Here is a 25,067-nt window from a genome sequence, read left to right as displayed (position 1 = left end):
CATGTACAATAATACTCCCCAACTATTATGATTTTTGGAGACAAACAGCCACAACTAACTACAAGTTAGACCACTCAACTAGAGACCCTACATTCCTTCGACATTTTCAGACCTGAAGGAACTACAGAGGCAACATGATGGAGAGAATCCTTTACCCAACACCAAAGGACAAGTGAGTTGGTTTTGGAACGGTCCAGTACCTCATAGAAACCTCTGACCAAGGCCTCAGTCTGCTGCACCACCCCACGCTCCACCCTCCACTTGGCCATGCGCTCGATGTACTCCTTCTTGTTCTTCTCCGTCACCTGCAGGTTGGAGCCGCCCGACTTCAGCTCCCTTTCTGTCACCTGAAATGGAAAAAGAAACACTGATGTCAGAGTACTGAGTATGTATGAAGTGTGTATGACACAGGGACCAGGTTGTAGCCAAAACAACTATTGACTCTTAGACCTCTCAGCAAAACATTGAATATGCTGTGGTAGGCAGATATTAACCATGACATTTAATTTCCAGATCATTTTGTGTGTTTTGTCCTGGTCAGTAAAATGTAATACTTTATAGATAGAGTATTCCACAGTTACGTCATACCACAAAGTAACTGGTCAAGCACCGCAGAGACAGTCAAAGTCCTCTGGGCCTTCCTCAGACAGACCCCTCACTGGGACTAACCACTAAATCCTAATATTCTGCCGCTCCACTGTGATATATCCATGTTCTAAGACCACCATCTGCAGTGCAACACTTCCCAGAAAGTCCAACAAACATCTCCGTGTTCATGTCCTCTATTCACGTTAAAGTGACAAAGTTTGGATAAATAGTGTGCAATGACAACAATTCCTTAAGTAATAAAAAGCAATAAAGTGTTCAGTTACATCATTTTTCCAACATTGCTGTGTAATAGCACACATGTTTCAGACACTAATATGCTTTTAACTCAGACTCACCTGGCCAAAGACCTCCTCATTGACGGTAAAGGTAAGATCCAGGATGTCAGTGATGTCGTTGTCCTTCATCCACTGCAGGCTTTGGTGGAACTCCTCATCCAGGTACTCCAGGTCACTCAGGTCAGTAGCTCTGTAGGAACATCACAGATTGATTGGTTATTCGATTGATAGTTATGTTAAGGTAGGACTCCTTAGTCAAAGTGCGGAGTGGTGCAATTTCTGTACAAATGGTGTGGTGTGTAATTATACAGAGGCAGTTGTAAGTTGTGTGTATGGGCGGGAGGTAATTGTACAGAGGCAGTTGTAAGTTGTGTGTATGGGAGGGAGGTAATTGTACAGAGGCTGTTGTAAGTTGTGTGTATGGGTGGGAGGTAATTGTAAAGTGGCAGTTGTAAGTTGTTTGTGTGGGAGGGAGGTAATTGAACAGAGGCAGTTGTAAGTTGTTTGTGTGGGAGGGAGGTAATTGAACAGAGGCAGTTGTAAGTTGTGTGTATGGGAGGGAGGTAATTGAACAGAGGCAGTTGTAAGTTGTTTGTGTGGGAGGGGGGTAACTGAACAGAGGCAGTTGTAAGTTGTTTGTGTCGGAGGGAGGTAATTGAACAGAGGCAGTTGTAAGTTGTGTGTATGGGAGGGAGGTAATTGAACAGAAGCAGTTGTAAGTTGTTTGTGTGGGAGGGGGGTAACTGAACAGACGCAGTTGTAAGTTGTTTGTGTCGGAGGGGGGTAATGTTTGGGAGGGGGGCATTTGTACCGAGTTAGTTGTCAGTTGTCTGAGGGGTAGATGTGCCAAAAGGCAGATATAAGTGAATAAATTGAAAGGGATTAGTTAAGGTATATAAGTGCCTAGTATAGATTATGGTACAACGTGTGTGTAGCTGTTTGTGTCTGTGTGTGGTCAATGCACTCACAGTCTAAGGAGAGCCTTGTAGAAGGGACGTGTGAAGAAGGCATCCAGCAGATACTGGTGAATCAGGGCCAGGCCCAGGATACGCCCACTGAAGCGGAACCTATGAATGCAAGGAGGCAAGGGAGACAGGTCATGATCCTGGACCGAACAAAAATGACTTCATCATTCAAAATGTGACATCAGAAGACCTACAATCTCCTATTCAAGGAAAGTTGATTTTCTCAAGACATACTAAATGTTAACGGGCGATCATATAAATGGACTAATTTAGTAGAGTGTTCAAGTCCGACTTGGCAGAATGCCAAATGCGAGGTTTTAAACATTCCCCTTTCTGTTTTTGTTTTTAACAGGCTAATTGGGATGCTAATGTGGCCATTTTGTATGCTAGAAGAATAATCATTGCATTTCGATCTCAATTCAGAAAGGGAATATCACAGTGTCGCCTACGTGTCAGAACAATTTTTCACCTTTCTCAGAATTACAACCGATGCTAATATACAGCCAGAGCCCACAGTAATTTGAGCCGTTCATAACAAAGGATCTAAACTTCAGGCTTAACACACAGTAGTTACAGCATTTTTACTAGAACTGTCATAGAGTCTTGTGTCAAGAAGGGAATAAATATTGAGGTTCAATAATGTTTAGATTTTTATGACTCCCCTAGTTCCGTGAGTAAAATCCAAATAAACCTTAATTACTCTATACAATTTGATGGCCTATGCCAGCTGAACGGTGATATTACAATGCCAAAAATATAACCCTATCAATGAATAGTTAATTGGTCAGGGCTCCCTTGAAAAATACATCTGTTTTGCAATGGTTAAACAAAGGAATAATTACCATGACGCTAATCCAAATATAAAACATCCACTCTGCTACATTGGTGTATCAGTCCTTAAAAGGGTTGGGGTCAAATCCTCCTACATTTCAGTCATTTCAGACAGTATAAACTGGTTACATAAGAACAGCAAAAAGTACATGTATTCTTTGTCATACCCCATCACAACACCAACAATTCCAAATTGCTTCAATGCTTTTCAAGGGGGAAAGTGTGGCGTTGGAATCAGGTTTCCATTTTTCTGGTCCTCACCATTCCAGATGGTTTTCTACAAATGCGGACATGGGGCTGATCTGAACAGTGTACGTGTCATTGGCAGAGTACTCGAACAGGCCGTAGTAGGGGTTGAACAGCTCCTGTGACAACAGGAAGAAGAACTCCCGGGAGGGGCCGCTGTAGTCCAGCCTGGAGAAGGTGGAGATGGGAGATGGAGGTCAATGTCAATGGAAACCTGGTCAATCAAACACCCACGCACACACAAACACACAGTCTTACCCCTCCTCTCCCATGAAGGTTACATAGAGCTTGTTCCTTTGCAGCTCCTTGCGGGAGTAGGCCATGATCTGGTTGAAGGTGCCCTCCAACAGATGGTCCCTTCTGATGATTAGTCTGGGACACGTTGAATGGTAACCAGAGAAGAGTCAGTGGCAGGCGGACTGTCATTCAAATTCAGAACACTGTCACACTGGTGCTTCAAGGCACTCCGAACTGATGTGATGTGTGAGATTCACATCCGTAAAATGTGTTAGTGAGCAGTGTCTCAGTATCGATAGCTGCACCCCCAAACCCACACACACACACACACACACACACACACACACACACACACTTACTTAATCTTGCCAGGACCCTGGCCATAGCCTTTGCCTTCCAGTTTCCTGTAGAAGTTGCGCAGTTTGGCTTCAAAGTCCCTGCGGTATGGAGCTGGTGCTCTGGCCCTCTGTAAGCCTGCCAAACCACACACACACACAGACACACACACACAAAGAGTAAGCGACAGCTTTTAACCAAACAAATATACGCTGACTGTAATATCCTAAACAAATATACTTCAGTAAGACCATCTATCAGCTATAAACAGACCTTTCCAGATAGTGTAATCAAATGTGGTTTGTTGTGTTATTTTCAAGCTCAGGTTGGACAGAGAAATGAGAAGATGCAGCCTCATTCCAACTCAGGCTTGTCTCCCTCTCACTGTGTCCTGCTCTCGTTTATCCATCAATAGCTCCTCTGCTATCATCAATAGTCAGACTAATATTACCTGAACCCCCAGGCACTCATCGTGAACTCCTGACCTGAGATGACCCAGTCGCTTCCTGAATAGTCCCTTAACGACTCCATCAGTCTGCTAATCTGTCTGTGTGATGACTGTAAGTTTGAGCCTGCAACCTGCCAGTCTAGTTCCGCTGGCCTCCCCCCTCTGCTTCCCCCTCACCCTGCTCTGCATCCCCCCCCCCCTTGTTCTGCTTCCCCCTCCCCTTGCTCTGCTTCCCCCTCCCCTTGCTCTGCTACCCCTCCCCCTGCTCTGCATCCCCCTCCCCCTTGCTCTGCTTCCCCCTCCCCCTTGCTCTGCTTCCCCCTCCCCTTGCTCTGCATCCCCCTCCCCCTTGCTCTGCTTCCCCCTCCCCCTTGCTCTGCTTCCCCCTCCCCCTTGCTCTGCTTCCCCCCCCCTTGCTCTGCTTCCCCCTCCCCCTTGCTCTGCTTCCCCCTCCCCCTTGCTCTGCTTCCCCCTCCCCCTTGCTCTGCTTCCCCCTCCCCCTGCTCTGCATCCCCCTCCCCCTTGCTCTGCTTCCTCTATGTGATAAAGTACTCCAGATAACTGGCCACCTTTCTCATGACTACTGTGGACCTGCATAAAATGGTCAGGTAGCAACAATCAAGATAGTATATCTCTGGCAAGGATCACATGGGTCAAAGACAAAAAAAGACTTTTGTACACGTTTGCTGTAGCATTCCAGATTTCTTTCCCTATTCTTTGCTGCAGTGTGTTACTGGATTCTCTTTCACAGTGTGATCATATTAATTAATTACTGGTGCTAGGAGATCACAGGACAGTCTCACTGACCTTTTGTAGCTAGAGCAATTATGCGTATGCAATCTTTATAAAGGCTTAGGACAGGATTTTGATATCATCAACCCAACTGCTCATTGAAATCACTAATAGTTTTTTGCATTGAGTGGTGCTTGGGCTTAACAAAAGCTCTGGTTCAAGAGGTGGCTGGCTGTTTCCACTTTGCTAATGAGGTTAACTCTTAAGTGGTGCTTGCTATGACATGATTCATTTAGTCCTTAGGATCCTGACTGGCTTATGTCCTTAGTGTGCACCAAGGGGTTTCCCTCACTTGAATAAATTGTGCCTATTCATACAAGAAACATTCCCTTTTGAAGGCCTGGAGGTGGGCCTAACAGGTCTGTACATATCCCTGCCTGACAGGTCTGTGCCTATCCCTGCCTGACAGGTCTGTGCCTATCCCTGCCTGACAGGTCTGTGCCTATCCCTGCCTGACAGGTCTGTGCCTATCCCTGCCTGACAGGTCTGTGCCTATCCCTGCCTGACAGGTCTGTGCCTATCCCTACCTGACAGGTCTGTGCCTTTCCCTGCCTGACAGGTCTGTGCCTATCCCTGCCTGACAGGTCTGTGCCTATCCCTGCCTGACAGGTCTGTGCCTATCCCTGCCTGACAGGTCTGTGCCTATCCCTGCAATTGGCTGGCTGCTGAAGTAAATGGCTGAAGGACCACCTGGAGAGTTTTGGGGCGAAGATCCGGGCGAACAGCGGGGTGAGAAGCTGTAACCTGGCTGGAAGGAGTGGGGTGGGGCATAGGACATGATCTCCTCTTCAAACAGGCTATCAAGGACACACAACAGAGAGCACACAGACTGTTAAAGGGATTGTTCACCCAAATAAGAGATATCTTTATTCCATCCAATTTCATGGTAAAGCAAAAATGTCTGAATGTGTTTGAAGTGTATTCTCAGTAGATCTATGGTAGATTGTGCAGATTACAGGATGTCGCTCTCATCTCATCAGCATGGTGGACAGACTGTAACAATCAGCAATTATGTCTGCCTGGTTCTGAGGGCTCCAAACCAATCACATTACGACTATTGGCTGGTCTGTGGAATATAAGCCAATCACATAATGGCTGTGAGCTGTTCTGTGGAATATAAACCATTTGCATTATGGCTGTTAGCTGGTCTGCCGACTATAAACCAATCATATTATGGCTGCTGGCAGATCTGTGGAGTATAAACCAATCACATTACAACTGCTGGCTGTTGGTTGTACTACGCCTACAGTAATAGAGCATGCTGACGTGAAGGGTGTAATCCAATTGGCTGCGAGACACAGTAAATGAGCTGTTTATCTGCTGTGGGCCTGGAGGATCTGGGTTTACAGTAATCCAGGCAGCAGATGCCGGAGCCCCGTTGAGCCGGCCACAACAACCGTCTAGTGTTAAAACAACAACAACAATTACCTCAGCAGAATGACCAGGTCAGCATCGCAAGACAGCTTCTCCACCCCCTGTGAACCTTCCGTCCTGATGTAGTGGATCTTTTCTCTAAGAGGCAGACAAATTAGGAGCATTCAAACATTCAGCCAGTTGTGAAAAAATATGATTCTGAGGTGATTGGCTTGAATGTTCAGAACACTAGTAGTGGAAGGTGTGGACTATCTGGCAGACTTTTAAATAAATTGAATCGGGGTATTTAGAAAAGCAGGTAGACCAAAATGCAGATATAGAACTATATAATTGCAACCTCTCAAAATAGCATGTTTAGATTTTCCTTTCCCTTTATCTTTGATAAAGAGTGATTGCTAAACACGCAGAAGTCTCCTGAAAAGTTAATTCTCTTTCAGTGGGTCTCCTAATGCATTACATTTCCAGATGATTGAGTGGAGCATGATAAGGTTGTGTTCAGGAATGCTTTTAAGATAATCATCAGCTTTCTGCACCTCCCAGACAAGGCAAATAGGCCTCAGGCATACTAAACAGAAACTCATTGTACCGCCCTCCAATTATGAGACCCTGCCTGTTCACACTACTGAGGCTGTAAATGCTAAGCATAAGCACAGCACTCAAGCAGAGGAAACTAAATCCCTGGCCGTTAGTTGTTACAATGGAGTCGGAATGTACAGTACTTGTGCAATTGCACTTTTAACAGCATGAAGGTTTAATATGGCTTTCAAGTCTCCATAAGAAATGTATATTATCCAAATAATTAAAAGCTAAGTCATATTACATAACAGTACATATAAATGGTTTACTGAACATATTGGATCTGAACGCTCTGAACACAAAAAGGTAAAAATACAAAAAAGTATATAGACATAACAATGTATTAATCAACCTTCTTTCAACACAATGTGTAATGGAATATAACCATGGCTTATAGAGCATCACCTTAAGACATGGTTCCTAACAAGGCTGGGTTGGCGCTCCTGAAGCATCTCAAAGACATTCGGCTGGCGAAGGAAGGCCACTATCTTGTCATTGTAAGCTGTTGCATGGGGGACACGGGGAACAGGAATAAAGAGCTGCAATTCTATTTCCAATGAAATATTACAGTTAACAGTACAAAAATGAAAACACATGACTTTCATCGGACAGAGAAACAGACGGCAAACGAGGTATCCCAAGTTCAAGGCAGGAGCTGAGTTTCTCAGCAGGCCGAAGCTGAGTTTCAGAATCAGCATGCAGGTGCCCATTGGACAGCAGCTAGATTGTGAGCATAATTCCGGGAAGACCTGGTCTGATCAATGAAATACCAAAATTATTTGGCTTACTCGTACAGTCCAACTTATTTAATGAGATTGTCCACCCAGTTAATTCTATTCACACAACACACTAAAAGCCTAAAACAAATGTCACATCCGCTGAAAAACAGCCGTCATAGTGAAACCCTATTCCTTATGTCCTAGTTTAATCATGGCTAAAGAGAGAAGAGGTGTTCTGCAGCGCTCTGGGCTTTATAATTACAGAGGGCTCCAGGGCTAAACTGCCCCAGACATTACAGAGAGGGGAGTTTGGGGGGCATGCATAGACCTACAGCATGAGGGATTGAACGCTGGGTAAAGAAATCCTCGTGGCACGCCAGCCTGTCTCTGAGCACCGTTGCATTGGGACTAAGGCTGGACCGGCTGATTCAGGATCAGTTTAAAGGGTCATTACGAAAAAAGAGAAATGATCACTCCTCAGGGGATAACATGGAATCATGTACAGTCATGCATGTTGAGAAGTAGACCATCTTTTAGAAGCTTGAATGCTGTTGTAATTCTTGACTTTCAGTTACAGATGAAGTGCTACACCAAGTTAAAGTGTCACGTGAATCTTTCATAATTTCATGCCAAAACCACACGGGTCCCAGTCACTAAATATACAGCTCTGGAGTCATGCAACCTTCGTCAAAGACAGAAGGGCTGCTTCTGGTTTTGTTTTTGCTGTCAGTAGGCGCTTTTTAAAGTGCTTGCATTGGTACAGTAGAACAGTTGGATTCTGGCATGAAACCAGCCATACTTAATAATATACATGTGGTCTATTTGGAATATTTGCTGGAAAGTCTGCTGAATGCCAGGACACAAAGGCACAAAGTAAAGCTGACTATGACTAGGAAGAAATAACTATCGAATGTGTTGCAAAGTCACGACAAGAAGAGAACGATTGGTTCTACTTACATGGTATACTTAATGCTGTGGAGTCCTGTTGGTACTGGCTGCGAATAGCAGCAACCAGGCTGTTCCCAGGTCTGTGAATCAGGGACGCTACTCGACTCCGGGACACATCAGATGCCTGTGACAAACATGACAACACAGTGGCCCATTACAACGCGCAATCAAAAACGGATTTCATCTGGAGTTTTTGTCACTGATCAACACAAAAAAAGTTTGATAATGTCAAAAGGATAAAAAAATAAATAAATGCTATATTGTTTCTTAATGAATTACCACCGTCCTCATCATCATTATATAGGAATAAATATTAATAAGCTGAATGATCACTCACAGCAGTGGGTCTATTCTAATAGAAGATTTGGGGAGTGAACTAAAACCCCAGGTCAAGAATTTTGAAGGACCTATTATCAATGAGTTGTCAGTCAAGTTAAAATGTAGACATTTCTTCAGCAGTGCTCTCCCACTCACCTCTCCTGCACTGTAGCTCCGTAGCCTCTGCAGGTGCTGCCTGTGGGTTAAGTGGTTGGGCAGACGACCGTTCTGTAAGGGAATCCTGGGGTCAATGAAGGTGGTGGCCCTGCTGTTGTGGTCCACAAAAAACGACTAGAGCGAAGGAAAACAAAAATCAAACAGATTAACTCCCGCAGAACCCCCCACCACCACCACCATTTCCCAGACAACCTTATCCAGAACCGAGTACATCCGGAGCCCCATAGGAATGGAACCCACGGTCCTGGCTCTACAAGCTCTGCGCTCTACCAGCAGAACCAACATGGGCTGCATCTGTTTCTACTGGGTTCTGGTTTAGTGGTAAGGATAAACGGGCGACAGTCCCGGGTCACCTACAGTAGCTCGGCGACAACGGGCCCAGGCACCCTTTACCTTGCCCTGTGGATCCGCTTTGATCTCCCAGCCTCTGGGAAGCTCCAGCTGAGTGTCGGCAAACTTGTTCAGGAAGATCACCAGGTCCCTGTTGTGCTGGTAGCGCTCAAAGTTGCGTGCGTCCCGTCGGACCTTCAGGATCATGTGCTTTAGACAAGTACTGCTGGTGAAGGTCCGGTACGCACCCTGGGTTGGAGACACAAGCAGTGGTTGCGACGTGTTCTTTCAGTCCAGACGTACAAGGTGTGTTTACAGCGTTGTACAGTATGATGTCAGACTGACGTTAGCGTGAAACAAAAACTTCACTCAGCGTCAGACAGATTTTCGAGCGCCAGTTCCGAGCTGGCACTTGACTGTCGGCACTACATAGAGTCGTGATCTTTCCAGCAGATCAACTATCTATCAACTGTGAACCCAGGGAAGAGTCTCCGCAACTCCCTCAGTTCACACGTCACACAGCTAACGTCTGTTTCTGCTCTGCTGGCTTTGACTCCAGCCATTGAAAGATCAATAACCAGACTAATAGATCTCCCATCGGTACAAAGACAACAGTAAAGTCACAAGGACAGTGATTCTAAAACACACCAACAACCGTTTACCGTGGAAACAGCAGTGTCATATTGTCTGAAAATAGACCTGAAGTGCCAAAGTGTATGACATGTCCTGTGAGGAAAGAGAGTGAACCAGGAACCTTGGGGCCTTGTTACTAGGGCAACAAGCGTAGGCCTGCTCTGTGCTCCAAGGGAGGAAGGTGAACAAGGCAAACCTTTTTACTACGGTAACAAGGTCATTGTTAACACACACTGTGTCGTCGGGGACAGCGGCAGGACACGGGTGACACTGTAAATTGATAGTGGCTGCAATACTCTGAACATACTCTAAATATACAAAGAGACTGAACCAAATGTGCCGGCCCTGTAGGAAAGTTTGATTTGTTAAGAGGGCAGAACCATGAGGTACTCAAAAGGCAGAACCCCATCACCAGGCTATAGCACATAGAGCACATATGTAAGCCTGGCAGGACCACCTGATCATGAAAATAGCACTTACTAAATAGCACTTACGTAGTTGGCGTGCAGGACGGTGAAGAACTCGGGGTGGGTGATGAACTTGACCGCTGGGGACTGGAGGAGCAGGGTGACTTTCTGATTGCTGATGGGGGAGGAAGGGGCCTCGCTTCTTGGCTCTACACAGCAGAGGTCAGGGGTAGACACAGCATAATAACCTTTGTACAATACGTACAATTTCTATAATACTATTAGTATAGGTTGTAGGTATGAAGCACATTAGTATACTATCTAGAAAAGGAAGGAATTTTAAATAAAGAGACAACATGTCATTTATTTTCAAAGTAATCAAGGCATTATTGTTGTTTATTACTGTCTTTTAGGACTTATTAGTGGTCAATTTGAAGGGTACCAATGATCTGTTGTAATTATTATAATAATCAACCAGCCCCCGACCATCTGTTCCAACAGAAACGGAGTGATGGTTGGGAGCCCAGCAGATGTGTACAGTATTACATTATACAGACCATGTAATCATATAGAATTATGTCTAGCTACACACCAGTGGCCTGTGGAGGAGAGGCAGTTTCAGTTTCCATGCTTCCACTTCTCTCCAACCTCCCAACCCCACACTCTTCCTCCGTCGCCATGGTCCTCTGGATGTTCTGGTATCTGGATAGGAACAGGAAATGATGTCACTGTACATCAGTGGAACAATGAAATCTGTGATGATGTAGTGATGGCATCATCGGACTGTCTCTGATTGGCCTCCTGTGTTTAATGTTCCACAGTGACCTGCCCACATTACATTCACGATACGCCTTCAGGAATAGACCATTTTTTCGTTCAAACATATTTTTTTACTACAAGGGCAACTCTTGACCCCTCTGGCAGTGTGTAGTATGAACCTGTTGTCAGTAATTAACTTGACTTCACACTTTGAAAGCATAATCCCACGACAGATCCTAATGTATAATAACAAGCGCTCTACTTAATGCAGGGAATCCACTTAGGGCCTTTTGGGCAATGTCTAATCAAATTTCCATCATCACTCACATTATTATTCTTAATTCATTGGTCAGCGGGGGACCCTTGTAAAACGAGGTCAGCATGTGGAAAGAGAAATGAGTTCATGCTCGAAGGTGTGTCCTGAATCTAATGTGGGCAAATTAGTCTTGTAAGATTAAAGAAAAGGGCCCCTCAGCATCTTAAAAACAAATTACAAACTAACCAGCATACACGTCCACACACACACACACACACACACACACACAAACATGCACACACTTGTAGAGATTTATTTCAATTGAATTAATTAGGATCCCTATTAGGTAATGCCCTGGCGACAGTAAATGCATTAATATAGCAAAGTGTGAGGCAAGGTATCACCACACCATATACAGTACAGGAAGTACATCCATATTAATGGCTGCTGGGTGGGGACTGAGGTTGCAGCTCTCAGCATAGCCACTAGATGGAAGCACAACACAAACCTTAATACTGAGGTTATTCACTGTAGCTACCAAGCACATCATTGGAAATCCAATTGGACAGCACATCGTATGACTAAGGCAAGGCACCCTAAGAGATACTCTGTTGTACATACCGCAGTCTTATGTGGGGCTGTCATCCTTTAATATTACTTTCATTATTACCCCCATTTCTCTCGCCTCCTCTTTTAATCTTTATTTCCCAGTGGTCCAGTCCAATCCCATCCTCCTTCCATCACCATCAATTCCTCATGTCTTGCTTTTTGTCTCATGAAGGCCAGGTTTAATTTTGATTAACCATTCATTATTTAACCAGGTAAGTCGTCTGAAAACTAATTATCCTTCACAGCACGACCTTCGGAATAGACCCATGGCTGAATCTCACTGTCTAGCCTTTGAATTAGGTACGGCAAAGATTAGCGACGATTGTACAGGCAGTCCATCAACATGTTCTCGGGGGCCATATTGAAACCGTGGGGCTCATGAAGTCATGTGGACATGTTGACAGATGTGACGTCCACGTGTTTATTAGTCACCCAAACCATGTATGGAGTATTAATAAAGAATACCGTACAGAGAGGCAGACACCCTGACAGGGCCTAACAGGGACCCTACTAAACCCTCCTCTCCGACTCCTCCGCGCCTCCTTTCTCGCCGTCTCACCGTCTGTTGAGCTGCTCCATCTGCTGGGTTGAGCCGGAGCGCTGGATGCCGGCACACTTGGAGGCAGCGTGGGTGGGCCTCTGCCAGGTGGTGGTGCGGTTCACGTGGTCCACATAGAAGACCCGCCCGTGGCTGTCGATCCGCGCCTCCCAGTCTGCCAAAATGGACACACGTACAGAGATGCTGGGACACTTAGAGGCCTTCCGGGAGTTTCAGCCAACTGGTTGTAAAGACGGGCACCCGGAATAACGCGTGCCATGTCATCAAAACCACTCACTTTTTATCCTGGAATGTCGTGGTTAACGGAGGTGGGATGATGATTCTACATTATGCACGTATAAACAACATATTACACATCCAGACCAAAATGGGAGGATTAACAAAATAGCATGTTTTTTGCAGAAGTCCCAGAAGTAAAGGACAGAGACAGGAGATCCTGAGACTTAGGGAGATTTGAAAGAGGGATATTGTCTGTGTCAAAGTAATCTGGCTGAGGTCAACGAAATACAGTATTTTGAACTTACATACTGAATAATCAAACCCTATATTTGGTAATATCCCAAATTGCATCCTATTCTCCAAATAGTGCACTGGTTTAGGTCAAAAGTAGTGCACCAAAGTAGGTAATATGTTCCCTCAAGGACTGCAGTCCTTGCCAGATTGGTGGTCACTGTAGGAATAACACTAGGAATTACACTGTAGGAATAACTAGCACTAAAACTGCAGGAATAACTGTAGGAATAAACTGTAGGACGAACTTAACAATGTTTTTGAGACGTTTCTGAAACTAAGCTTATTTCTGAGACGAAGCTTGACCATTCAAAACCGGGCCAGTGTCTGAGACTAAGCTTGACAATTCAAAACCAGTGTCTGAGACTAAGCTTGACAATTCAAAACCAGTGTCTGAGACTAAGCTTGACAATTTAAAACCAGACCAGTGTCTGAGACTAAGCTTGACAATTCAAAACCAGACCAGTGTCTGAGACTAAGCTTGACAATTCAAAACCAGTGTCTGAGACTATGCTTGACCATTCAAAACCAGACCAGTGTCTGAGACTATGCTTGACAATTCAAAACCAGACCAGTGTCTGAGACTAAGCTTGACAATTCAAAACCAGTGTCTGAGACTAAGCTTGACAGTTCAAAACCAGACCAGTGTCTGAGACTAAGCTTGACAATTCAAAACCAGACCAGTGTCTGAGACTAAGCTTGACAATTCAAAACCAGTGTCTGAGACTAAGCTTGACAGTTCAAAACCAGACCAGTGTCTGAGACTATGCTTGACAATTCAAAACCAGTGTCTGAGACTAAGCTCGACAATTCAAAACCATACCAGTGTATGAGACTAAGCTTGACAATTCATAACCAGACCAGTGTCTGAGACTAAGCTTGACAAGTCAAAACTAGACCAGTGTCTGAGACTAAGCTTGACAATTCAAAACCAGACCAGTGTCTGAGACTAAGCTTGACAACTCAAAACCATACCAGTGTATGAGACTAAGCTTGACAATTCATAACCAGACCAGTGTCTGAGACTAAGCTTGACAAGTCAAAACTAGACCAGTGTCTGAGACTAAGCTTGACAATTCAAAACCAGACCAGTGTCTGAGACTAAGCTTGCCTATTCAAAAGCATAATTCTCAACACATCCATGTTCCACCTTCCTGCAGCCCATTTCTGTCTCATTGCTCCCTTTCCCTGACTGTCCTCCATCTTCTTTTTCAATAAAAGGGGGGTTCAGAATCAACCTCGCCAAATCCCTGTAGTCCATCTGTCCTTCCCTCCGCATCTCTTTCTCACTTGATGCAACTGCTCAACACGCCAACATCTTCATCCCAACACTTCCTACATCCATCACTCTCTCCTGTCCCATATCTCTCCTCATTGTTGCACCCCCCCCCCCCCCTCCCCCAGGATTCCTTCAGGGATTAGAAACCTACCGCTGGCTTTAACAACACATGCCACAACAAGACAGGACACACAGTGAGAAAGATAGAGGTCTTCTCAGGTCATCACATTCATCCAGGAAGTGGACTGGAACCCCCAGATTACAGAGCAGACCAACTTAACAAGAATCAGCAGAACATTTTATTCCCCAAAAAGCAAAATAATTGTTGAAATAGAGCTGAAATGGACACCCGAGATACACCACTGGCTAAATTGAGGATTTTTTCAGTCTACAGTCATGTACTGTATTAAGTGTGTGTGTGTGTGTGTTAGCATTACGTGTTGAATCATGCATGCACTTAAATACAAACACAGTCTTAGTGTTTACTTCAGGTTGTGAGCACATTACTAACATTACCTTCTGCAAAACACCTCTCAGCAGCAGCTCTACATAATGCTAATGAGTTGGGAGAATGTCCCATCTACTACAGCAGCACTCTATTTGTGGCTGTCACATCTCTCCCCAGTAACTCCCTGCTGACTTGGTTTTCGGAGGCTATTTTTAAGTTTGAATGGCTGCCCATTTAATTGTAAAACCCAAAGCTCAGCAGGGATAGGCTGGTGTGACATTGCACCAAGTCCCAATATCAATACAGACAAAGAACAAAACCGGAGAAATTCTTTCCTTGCAGAGAAAGTCATAATTGGGATTTATTTTTAAACTTTCATACTGATCTTTGATTAGGATCATATTTTGAATTATTATGCAATTCAAATGCGGATGTTAGTTTGGAAAACTACATTTTGTCAGCATCAGTCACATTCATCTTATCAATTGGTTTCATGGTACTTGTAGTCCACCAGAGCTTCATATGAGGCCAAACCTGATATAACATATAATAGACTTCCATTCCTGCACTGCCTCTCCACCGCATGTCACTATGGAAACGGCGGTTGCCGCGGTGAAGAGCTGTGGCACTTTATATGTAAGATGATCAGATGCACAGCGCCCCAGGGTGCCACATAGCAGAATAAATAAACCAACTCTTGCAACCCAGGTGAGGAAATCCCCCGGGTCTGACATGAAACTCCAGTGGGAGCTGAAGGACCAGAAACGACTACAGGGTCAAGCCATTCTGGCCTGAAAACATCTGGGATGAGTCAACCTAGTGACAGATGGAGAGATGGATAGGGAAGACGGCCATGCCTGTCCCTATGGATCAATGTTAGGAAAAATGACCACATGCACATGAATGTGACAACACATTTCATGCGCACGCAGACACACATACACACACACACACACACACACTCCAGAGTAAGGGTGATGAATGATGTAGGCTTACTTGGAGGCAACGGTTCATCTACTGTTGGGTAATGGTGCGGGTCAGGTCGCAAAGCAGGAACCTGGCTGACAGAAGGAGGATGACTGCATGGCGGGGAATTATCTCCTATGCAGACATAGAAGGAGGACAAACACAGGAGGAACCTGTGAGCTAACAGAGAAATAGCCTATGAGCTGACAAGGGTGGTGCCTGTGAGCTGACAAGGGGGGTGCCTGTGAGCTAACAAGGGGAAGCCTGTGAACTGACAGGAGGGGAGCCTGGCTGGAGCTAACAGAGGAGGAGCCTCTGATCTAACAGGGGAGGAGCCTCTGATCTAACAGGGGAGGAGCCTCTGATCTAACAGGGGCGGAGTCTGTGAAGGGTTGTGAGCAAACTGAGGAGGGAAAGGACCCCCTCCCCTGTAGTCAGCATGTCTTATTGGAAGGGGTTACATAAATCTGGAGGTAGAAACGTGATTACCTGTGCAGAATGGATACTGTGTTACTGAAATGTAATAATGCTGCATGCTATTTCTGGAGCACTCTACAGCTCAGGGGGCCATAAACTAAATACACAGTTATTTTTGTGATGTGTGGCAGAGCAAAGAAAAGAGAAAAAGACAAAGGGACCCCAACAAAAATGGCTTTACCATTAAGAATGTCATATGTACTGACTGGGTTGGTTCAGCTTGGCCCCACAGGGTGTCTACTGAACATGTTGTAACTACAGGATGTCTACTGAACATGTTGTAAGTACAGGGTGTCTACTGAACACGCTGTAACTACAGGGTGTCTACTGAACATGCTGTAACTACAGGGTGTCTACTGAACACGCTGTAACTACAGGGTGTCCACTGAACACGCTGTAACTACAGGGTGTCTACTGAACACGCTGTAACTACAGGGTGTCTACTGAACATGCTGTAACTACAGGATGTCTGCTGAACATGTTGTAACTATAGGGTGTCTACGGAACATTTTGCAACAACAGGGTTTCTACTGAACGTTGTCACTACAGGTTGTCTACTGAACATGTAACTACAGGATATCTACAGAACATGTTGTAACTATGGGGTGTCTCCTGAACGTTGTAACTACAGGGTGTCTACGGAACATGTTGTAACTACAGGGTGTCTACATAACATGTGGTAACTACAGGATGTCTACGGAACATGTTGTAACTACAGGTTGTCTACTGGAAATGTAACTACAGGATGTCTACGGAACACGCTGTAACTACAGGGTGTCTACTGAACACGCTGTAACTACAGGGTGTCTACTGAACATGTTGTAACAACAGGGTGTCTACTGAACATGTTGTAACTACAGGGTGTCTACTGAACATGTAACTACAGGGTGTCTACTGAACATTGTAACTACAGGGGGTCTACTGAACACGCTGTAACTACAGGGTGTCTACTGAACATGTTGTAACTACAGGGTGTCTACTGAACATGTTGTAACTACAGGGTGTCTACTGAACATGTAACTACAGGGTGTCTACTGAACATTGTAACTACAGGGTGTCTACTGAACATGTTGTAACTACAGGGTGTCTACTGAACGTTGTAACTACAGGGTGTCTACTGAACATGTTGTAACTACAGGGTGTCTACTGAACATGTTGTAACTACAGGGTGTCTACGGAACATGTTGTAACTACAGGGTGTCTACTGAACATGTAACTACAGGATTTCTACTGAGCAGGTTGTAATTCAGTCACATATATGACCACCCCACAAATACAAATACATTTCCTGCTGTTACAGTGATAACAACAGCCAGTTACCTCAGTGACAGAAGTTCAAAGAAATATTCGTAAGCAACTATAATTAAGGAAGGAAGACTTTGAAGTGTATGGGAACGGAGAGGAAAAACATATAAAACCCAGACACAATCCTGCCGTGTGCTGATTGAGGTAGAAAAAATGGGCTGTGATTTTTTTTTGCTCAGTTTCGTGACCTACATAGCCTATTGCTGAGAGTCAACATGCTAAAAAAACTTAACTTTTGGGAAGCTCAGAACACAGGAGTTTAAACTGAAAGAAAACAATTAATTTTCAGCTTTTACCCTAAAACTAACTTCCTCTCAGGGCTAAATACAGCCAGTGGAAATAACAAGGCATGGCCCTCAACATCAGCAATGTCAAGGTGATTAACGTGAATGAAGCTATAGTGTGAAAACTTTGTGTAGCTGTGTTTTCTCTTATTAACTTAACCAGCAACTGAACCACAATTTCAAGACCAAACGCTACAGAGCCCAAACATGGACACAAAATACCTAGACAGAAAAACAATACGACAGAACTAAAGCCGCTTATGACCAGAAACAACAGCCAGGCCCCATGTGTCTGGTCTGGCTGCCAGAAGCCTAAAAACAACTAAAACCCCTCACCCCCCTCTACTGACCTCCGTCTTCTGATATCATGTCACCTTTCGACCACACAATGATAAGAGTCAGAACCAGGTGGGATGGTTGAGTTGACATTCACTTGTTTCATTTTTTTTGTTTGTGAAACTGAAATGAGGTCAGCCAGATAGCGGGAGTAGGCAGGAAAATAATAAGAGCGGCCCTGACAGCATTGGCGCACCTGTCTGTACTGAACAAACATGTGCTCTCCTGTGCAACCCACTACTGCTCTGTCAAACCATGATAAAAACCTCCCTCTGTCTCTCGCTCTTTCCCAGTCTGTAACCCTTTTCTCTCCTGTTCAGTCTCTCTTTCCTTCTCCACTCCCTTCTTTCCCTCCTTCTGACAGACTATTCATGGTGGGTTGGAGGAGGACCTGCTATTACGCATTAGGTTCTGAGTAACTCATTATTATTCTGCCGGCACCAATGATGTGTTGTACAGTATAAACAATAACGTAATTTTGTCCAGCAAAGATGTAGAGAAGGTGTGTTTTGATTCTGGTTAATTCTGGCTCAAGGTGTTAGACGGGGCATGGTTTGTGCCTACTTATTGGCTGGGTGTTGACCTGCCAAGTATAAACCTGGTATACACAAGCTGAACTCACTTAGTTCTACCAGGAGGAAAATCAACCAAAATCAGCATCCACAGAGCTGGCAACAATTGGATACAACAATGTTCACTTTTAGACTGTAACAAGGTGACACTCAGTCTCAACCTCTCCCCATTTAAACGGTGTAGTAGAAAACATTTCCCTTCGTTATGACCAGTAACCTAGCCTAGCAGGCATCATATACACACAAAGTGAAAAAGTGATGATAAAGAGCCTCTCACCTCCTCCTGCTACCCTGTGACTGGGTCCGGCCCCTGGCGACTCCTCACTCCCCCCACTCCTCCTCTCCTCCCTCCAATCTGCAGGGGTCCCATCGTCTCCAGGCTCCTGGGCCTCGGGGCTCTGTATCGAATCCGGCACTGACTCAAATGCGCTGTTCTCCTCCTCTTCCTCCTCTTCGTCCTGCGAGGAAAAGACCGTGCTCTCTGAGAGGCGTGTGCTGTCCACTGAGGACAGCCGTGTGTGGCTGCAGTAGCGTGTTCTCCCCTCGTAGCCCGAGTTACTGTAGCAGGAGGTGCTGTAGCAACTGGTGCTGTAACAGGAGGTGCTGTAGCAGGAGTTGTCGCACAACTCACATTCGCTGCCCCTCACTCCTCGGCAGCCTCCCTCCGCCTCCTCGCTTTCCAGGCGTGGGTGTGGAGTCCTCCCTCCCCTCTCCCCGCCATCCAGGAGGTGGTTGAGCTCCGACAGGCGCTCGATAGACAGACTGCGGGGGAGAGTCCTACTGCGACAGCAGGGCCCGGGGCACTCACGCACCTGGGAGGGGGACGCCAGGGACTGGGACTCATCCTCCTCCTCCTCCTCCTCCTCCCCCTCCTTGGAAGTAGGTTTGACGGTGGTGGCCTCCTCGGTGGGAGTCACTGGATCGCCCCCATCCTCCTGCCTCTGGCGTGCTGAGGGGAGGCTGTGCAGGAGGTGGTGGATGCGGATGTAGTGCGTGCGAGGCGTCTCCGGGTCGCCGCACGACGAGGCGATCACCGTCTCCAGCTCCGACACGGGCAGCGAACAGGGGCGGTTCTTGCGCCGCAGGGTGCTCCGCATGGGCGGGGAGGCACGAGGCGGGCGGCGACAGTCAACTCTCCGGGGCCCGGCTTCTACTACTCCTGGCTGTCTCTGCTCCTGCACCACCTCTGGTACCTCCTTAGTCGGCTCGGGCCCCGCAGCACCTTCCAGTGGCTCCTCCGGAGAACTGTTAGGTTCCTCACTGATCACCTGTCTCTCCACACCTTCAGGGCCAGCATGCCCATGGACCTCCCCCTCTTTCAACTCCGTCTCCCCACACTGGGCTGGAGGCTCCTCTTCCACTCTCTCCCCCACCCCACCTCTATCCCTCTCCCCTTGTCTTTCCTCCTCCTCTACTCTCCTCTCCCCCTCCTCCTCTCCTCTTTCCTCCTCTCCTCTCTCCTGGTCCTGGCCTTCAATTTCAGTCGGTGGCTCTGATGAGGACACCTGCACCTCCCTAACTGTACTCTCCTCCATCTCAACCAGGGTGACCTGCTCCTCCACCGCTTCCTCGGCCCCAGGATGAGCCTCCTCTGAGGGGGAGGCGTTTGTGTTTTCAGTTGGGCTGCAACAGGTCTCCAGCTCTTCTTGATCCGGAGCTCCATCCAGGGGGAGCTCGGGAGTGTCGGGCCCTAGGCTCAGTGTGTCATCAGTGGGCAGATCTACAGGGGGATCTGGGTCCTCCTGGGCTTCCTCTAGCTGGTTAGGTTGGAGGACCAAAGGGCACTCCATGAGTAGAGAGATGTCTTCATCATCTGAAAGAAGATGAATGGCTATCTTAGAAGGGAGACATGGGGAGGGACCCAATGTAATCAACTGCAGAAAACACACTTTGGATTTAACATCAGTGATTGAATTATGACCATGGCATAAAATAAATGTATTTGACATTCCAGTACCAATTAACAATAATCTTGTTCTCATTAACCTCCACTGAGATCAATGTTCTTAATCATATGGTCCATAAAACAGTACCTGACCTCATCTTGATTACTTTAATCAAGTAATTGAGTAAAAGTGGATAAAATAGTGAGCTGTATGAACTGATGGGAGGTTAAGGGTTTCCATTAAATAACAGCTACAAAGTCAGAATTGTGGTTGAGTGTGTTTGAGGTTGCTGCTAAGGTTTTAAATTAGGTTTCAAGTAGACTGTGTCAGGAGTGAAGGCCGAGGGTCAAGGGTCAAAGAAAAGGAGTGCTACTGACCTGCTGGGTGAATTGAAGAGGTTATTTCAAATCTGAACTGTAGCTGTCCACTGACATGATCTGTCGGCAGCCTGCGGCCAAGAGAGTAGCTCACCACCCTGTCCCTGGAGTCAAGACCAAGGGAGAAAGACACAAAGAGAATGGGAGAGTGAGAAAAAGAGGAAGGGAGAAAGTTCAAAGGAGAGAAAAAGGAAAGCAAAAGACAGAAAGGGAGAGACAGAGAGAGAGTGAAAGGGAGGGAGGGAGAGAAATGCGGTACAGAAAAATACATCGTGTTTAAATTCATAACATTCCACCCAACCAACTTGCAAACTGGTCCAACGTGCAGTTTGTACACGGAGGGAACAAGATCAACCAGCAGGGTTCAACAGCGAATTGACCAAGGGGCAGGAGTGTGTGTTAGTGGCTGGGGTTGCTGTGAGCTCAGGTCACCTACCCAATGGCGTGCTTCTCCAATAGCCTCTGCACGGGCATGGAGAGCTTGCCCAGAAAACGCTTGATGATGGGCCGACTCTTAGCAAACTTGTCCTTCACCTCGATCTCCAGCACGTCCGTCGGCAGAGACACAAAGTTGAAGCACTGAGGACAGAGAGAGAGGGAGAGAGAGATATCTGTAATGGCATCTTGGCTACCTGAAACATGGCCTCTCGACTACTCGGTAGGGCATCTCGGCTACTTCAATATTTATAGGGCCTCTTTGCACTCTGGACTTTTCCCATTCATTTCTCATTCATGTCAATGGGCCATTACTGCTTCATATGAAAAAATACACATATGACCAAAATGTATTCCTTGTAAGATTACATATCTCTCCTGTCCATTTGTAATTATGCCCTGTAAACTACAAACCATTAAAACTAGAAATCTGTAATATAATTACACAAAAACTCATTGACTCTATTAACCTAACCCTAACCTAACCCTAAAAACTAAATTTATGTTAATAGATATTTTAAAAACATACCTTCATTGCTGTTAGAACCATGTCTTATCATTCCAATAGGGCCATTACCATAAATAACCCTGACTAGAAAAAACAGGCAATGCTGCAAAAACAACAATTGGCAACATTTGGAAGTAATGGCAAAAGTAGCCTACCTTTAACCTGTTCAATACCCAAGATAATGTAACAAATCTACAAATTAGTTATGTGGGAGTATAAAATCTATTGGTTGGAACCAGATCAGACAATATTACGGAGGAATTCTTTAGCTAAATTTACCCGCAAAGCATTCAATTCATCCTTATGGAACGACCCCTGACCCCTGTGTAAAATATGAAAGCTTGTAAGTTGAGACTATTGCTTAGAATATGTCACCTGGAAACTAGTCTTGAAGGAGTTGCCATACAATTTTGACAGTTTGTGATTGCACTAAACATGCAACCATACCAAAATAACAATGGGTAACAGTTTGTAACTTTTAAATTGTCAACTACATATAGTTGTATCTATAGGTTGTAACAAGATGAGACAATTTTACAGGGGAATTGTTCAGTTATTGATCCTGCAATATACCCTTGTAAATGCACAATTTATCCTTACAGAACGACCCCTGACCTCTGTGAAAACTATGAAAGCTTAAGAGTTGAGACTGGTGCTTTGGATATGTCAACTGGGGGCTAAGTCTGAAGGAGTAACTGAAGTAGCTTGCCTCTATCTTTATCTAAGGCCAAGATAAGGCCAAAAATCTATAGAATTATTGTCAAAATCGCCATACAATTTTGACTGTTTGTAACTGCACTAAACATGCAACCATACCAAAATAACAATAGGTAACATTTTGGGAGGATTAAATCTAGCAACTCCACACTGTTATCTGTAGGTTGGAACCAGATCAGACAATTCTACTGTGGAATTCTTTAGTTATTGATCCTGAAAATTAACCCGCAAAGCATTTCTAGCTGTTCTAATTATGTTGGTAGTCGGTTTATATTAGCAATATCTAAGATTTGTGGTATATGGACATTTTACCAGGAATGTTCAAGTTTATTTCTTGAATAATTTCTACACACTCCATGCACAACTGTTAATAATTAAAGACACTTTTTTACTGCCAGGCATTGTGGGTTAGCAAAGGAGCAACAAGAACCAGCAGGAGACGCAGCACATCTTTGTTAAGTGGACCCTAAATAATGAATCCCTTCAAAAGTATCTCAACTTTTCATGGTTCTGCCAATGACAAATTATTATACAGTGAAAGTCATCAAAGAGCGATCATTGAGGTGATGCCTTCGAAAAACATGGTCAACACGGGGGCCAAGATTTCCACAATCACTTACACTTAAAAATAAATAATAGTATTGTTGTGCAGGAGATGACGTCATGCAGGGCAATCTTTGTAATGAAGCGCAGAGCTTGTATTATGTCATGATTAATGTATGACAACACTGGTTTCCTGGCGGACGGGGCCTTGAAATGTAAAATCATTCCCTCCATGTCTTGCCTCTACGTCTCACTGCTTCACTCCCTCTGTCTCGATCCCTCTATGCTCTCCATTCCTTCACTCTCATTTATTTTTTAAATCTATACGGTCGCTCCATGGTCTCCCCTCCCTCTCACTGCCGCTGCCCAGGGTACTGAATGAAGGCAGGCATGGAGTGGCAGAATCTAAGCGCTGTCCAAGGTTCTTAAATGTGCTTTCCTCAGCCAAAAACCACAGAGAAAGCCTTGAACACCACCCAGAGGCTGGAGAGACCGGAGGAGGATTCAGCCTAGTGAGCAAAGCAGATGAAGAGAACCCGGCAATACAGCCGCCAAGACCGTGAAACTAACTGGCCTATCAATGTAGTGCTCAGGAGCTTCTCAAATGTACGTAAGAAGAGCAACGTGTGTTTGCAATCTCCCAGAGCACAGGTAACTATTGGGAGACATAACAAGGCTTGTCCTCCGTTAAAGTAGATTTGCTGCGGAGCAGCCAGTCGGTCGCAGGTCAGCAGAATTAAAAACGGCCTTGGCATAGAGGATGGCTGAGTGGGTGCACCTTGAACCAAGCAGTTGTGACTGTCTGACCGGGTCATGGTTCCAGGACACCGATTCACTATGGGACTGCTCTCTAATGGAACACCCGGCTGGGTTGGACTGCTGCTGCGCTTTGGCTGCTACTCACTGAAAGCGACAAACCAAGCCACTGTTCTCCGTGTGCTGGCCTAGTTAACGCTGCACCGCACCCCCATACCCCTCTGCACCACCCCTTAAAATCCAATCTGTAGCAGCTGAATGTAATTTGCACCCAGCAGTGCCTCCCTCTATGGCTTTATCATCCGCAGCGCTCGGTTTTAATTGAAAATTACAGCCCTTTCCTCCATCTCGGAGAACCAACGCACAGGAAAACAACCACATAACGGTAGACAGACACATAGTTACACCAGCACCCAACGCAATGAGCAGAAGGAGGCTTTTCCATTTAGAATCTATAGGCTAAACAATGTTTTAGCCCAGGACTATTTTCTCTATAGGTACTGCACACCAATGACTACACGCATATACATAGAATTAATTCTATTCCTGTGGCAACAGGCCTGCCAAATGGAGGCTGGGAGTGTTAAAGGCACAGCTGGCTAAATTGGCTCAATTAAGTCTTGAAGAAGGCATAAGCAAAACACAAACCATGTTTGTCTCAGTAGACTTTTTTGAGATGCAAGCTTTTTGTTACCCTGACGATAAAAAATTATGTATGCGGTGTGTAATTACACACCTGATTTGAGGAAGCTATGGCTATGCCTGCACATGTGCAAATGTGTTTTCCATATGTCTCGGCATTCCTCTGGCATGCATCCATCTAGCAGAGGGACTACTGCAGTGAGGAAACACTGCCTTAGCGCAGTGCCTACTGTGCAATACAGTGTGCCATAAAAATATTTGGCTCGCTATGGAATAACCTCTAGCACATACAGTACTATACAGTTGTGTCGTTTTATTGAGTCACACTGCTTAACCACAGCTGCCAAGCTAAACTTAGCAAAGCCCACCAGACCAGTTGCTAGGGGAGAGTGTATTACTTAGCAACTCACCACAAAACAAAAGCATCTCTCTATAGAGCAACTTTCACAACATTGTTTGTTGTCACTTAAAGTCCGGCAAGGGAGGTTTCTAACATTCCAGTCCAATTAAGATGGTTCCCCTCAAGTAAACCTCTCTGCCTAGTCTAGGCTACGTGGCGATGTGTAGTCACTAAGGAGTAACAACAACAACAACATGCTCTGTGCTAGCTATCATTAGCCTT

General features: G+C 45.4%; 1 protein-coding gene across 7 annotated transcripts in view; it reads right to left on the bottom strand.

Annotated features, from left to right (window-relative positions):
* Positions 1-25,067, bottom strand: part of LOC105019475 (E3 ubiquitin-protein ligase HECW1) — a 67,122-nt gene that overhangs the window by 10,070 nt on the left and 31,985 nt on the right. For 5 of the 7 annotated variants that reach the window (XM_010885695.4, XM_010885694.4, XM_010885698.4 and 2 more), the window contains 19 exons: positions 21,281-21,423; positions 20,845-20,948; positions 18,859-20,394; positions 15,638-15,742; positions 12,405-12,558; positions 10,814-10,923; positions 10,309-10,430; positions 9,245-9,430; positions 8,831-8,965; positions 8,366-8,480; positions 7,095-7,191; positions 6,168-6,251; positions 5,430-5,536; positions 3,523-3,637; positions 3,185-3,298; positions 2,942-3,094; positions 1,853-1,951; positions 945-1,074; positions 201-347 (listed from right to left, as the gene is read on the bottom strand). In XM_010885695.4, the coding sequence (XP_010883997.2) occupies positions 201-347; positions 945-1,074; positions 1,853-1,951; positions 2,942-3,094; positions 3,185-3,298; positions 3,523-3,637; positions 5,430-5,536; positions 6,168-6,251; positions 7,095-7,191; positions 8,366-8,480; positions 8,831-8,965; positions 9,245-9,430; positions 10,309-10,430; positions 10,814-10,923; positions 12,405-12,558; positions 15,638-15,742; positions 18,859-20,394; positions 20,845-20,948; positions 21,281-21,423 (3,756 nt within the window). The remainder of the gene's footprint in view (positions 1-200; positions 348-944; positions 1,075-1,852; positions 1,952-2,941; positions 3,095-3,184; positions 3,299-3,522; positions 3,638-5,429; positions 5,537-6,167; positions 6,252-7,094; positions 7,192-8,365; positions 8,481-8,830; positions 8,966-9,244; positions 9,431-10,308; positions 10,431-10,813; positions 10,924-12,404; positions 12,559-15,637; positions 15,743-18,858; positions 20,395-20,844; positions 20,949-21,280; positions 21,424-25,067) is intronic. The other 2 variants (XM_034289375.1, XM_010885697.4) reach the window with 1 other exon arrangement.

Source organism: Esox lucius, chromosome 21, assembly GCF_011004845.1.
Source record: "Esox lucius isolate fEsoLuc1 chromosome 21, fEsoLuc1.pri, whole genome shotgun sequence".
Taxonomy (NCBI): domain Eukaryota; kingdom Metazoa; phylum Chordata; class Actinopteri; order Esociformes; family Esocidae; genus Esox; species Esox lucius.
The sequence above is the reverse complement of the archived record's forward strand: the minus strand, read 5'-3'. Positions and strand labels throughout refer to the sequence as shown.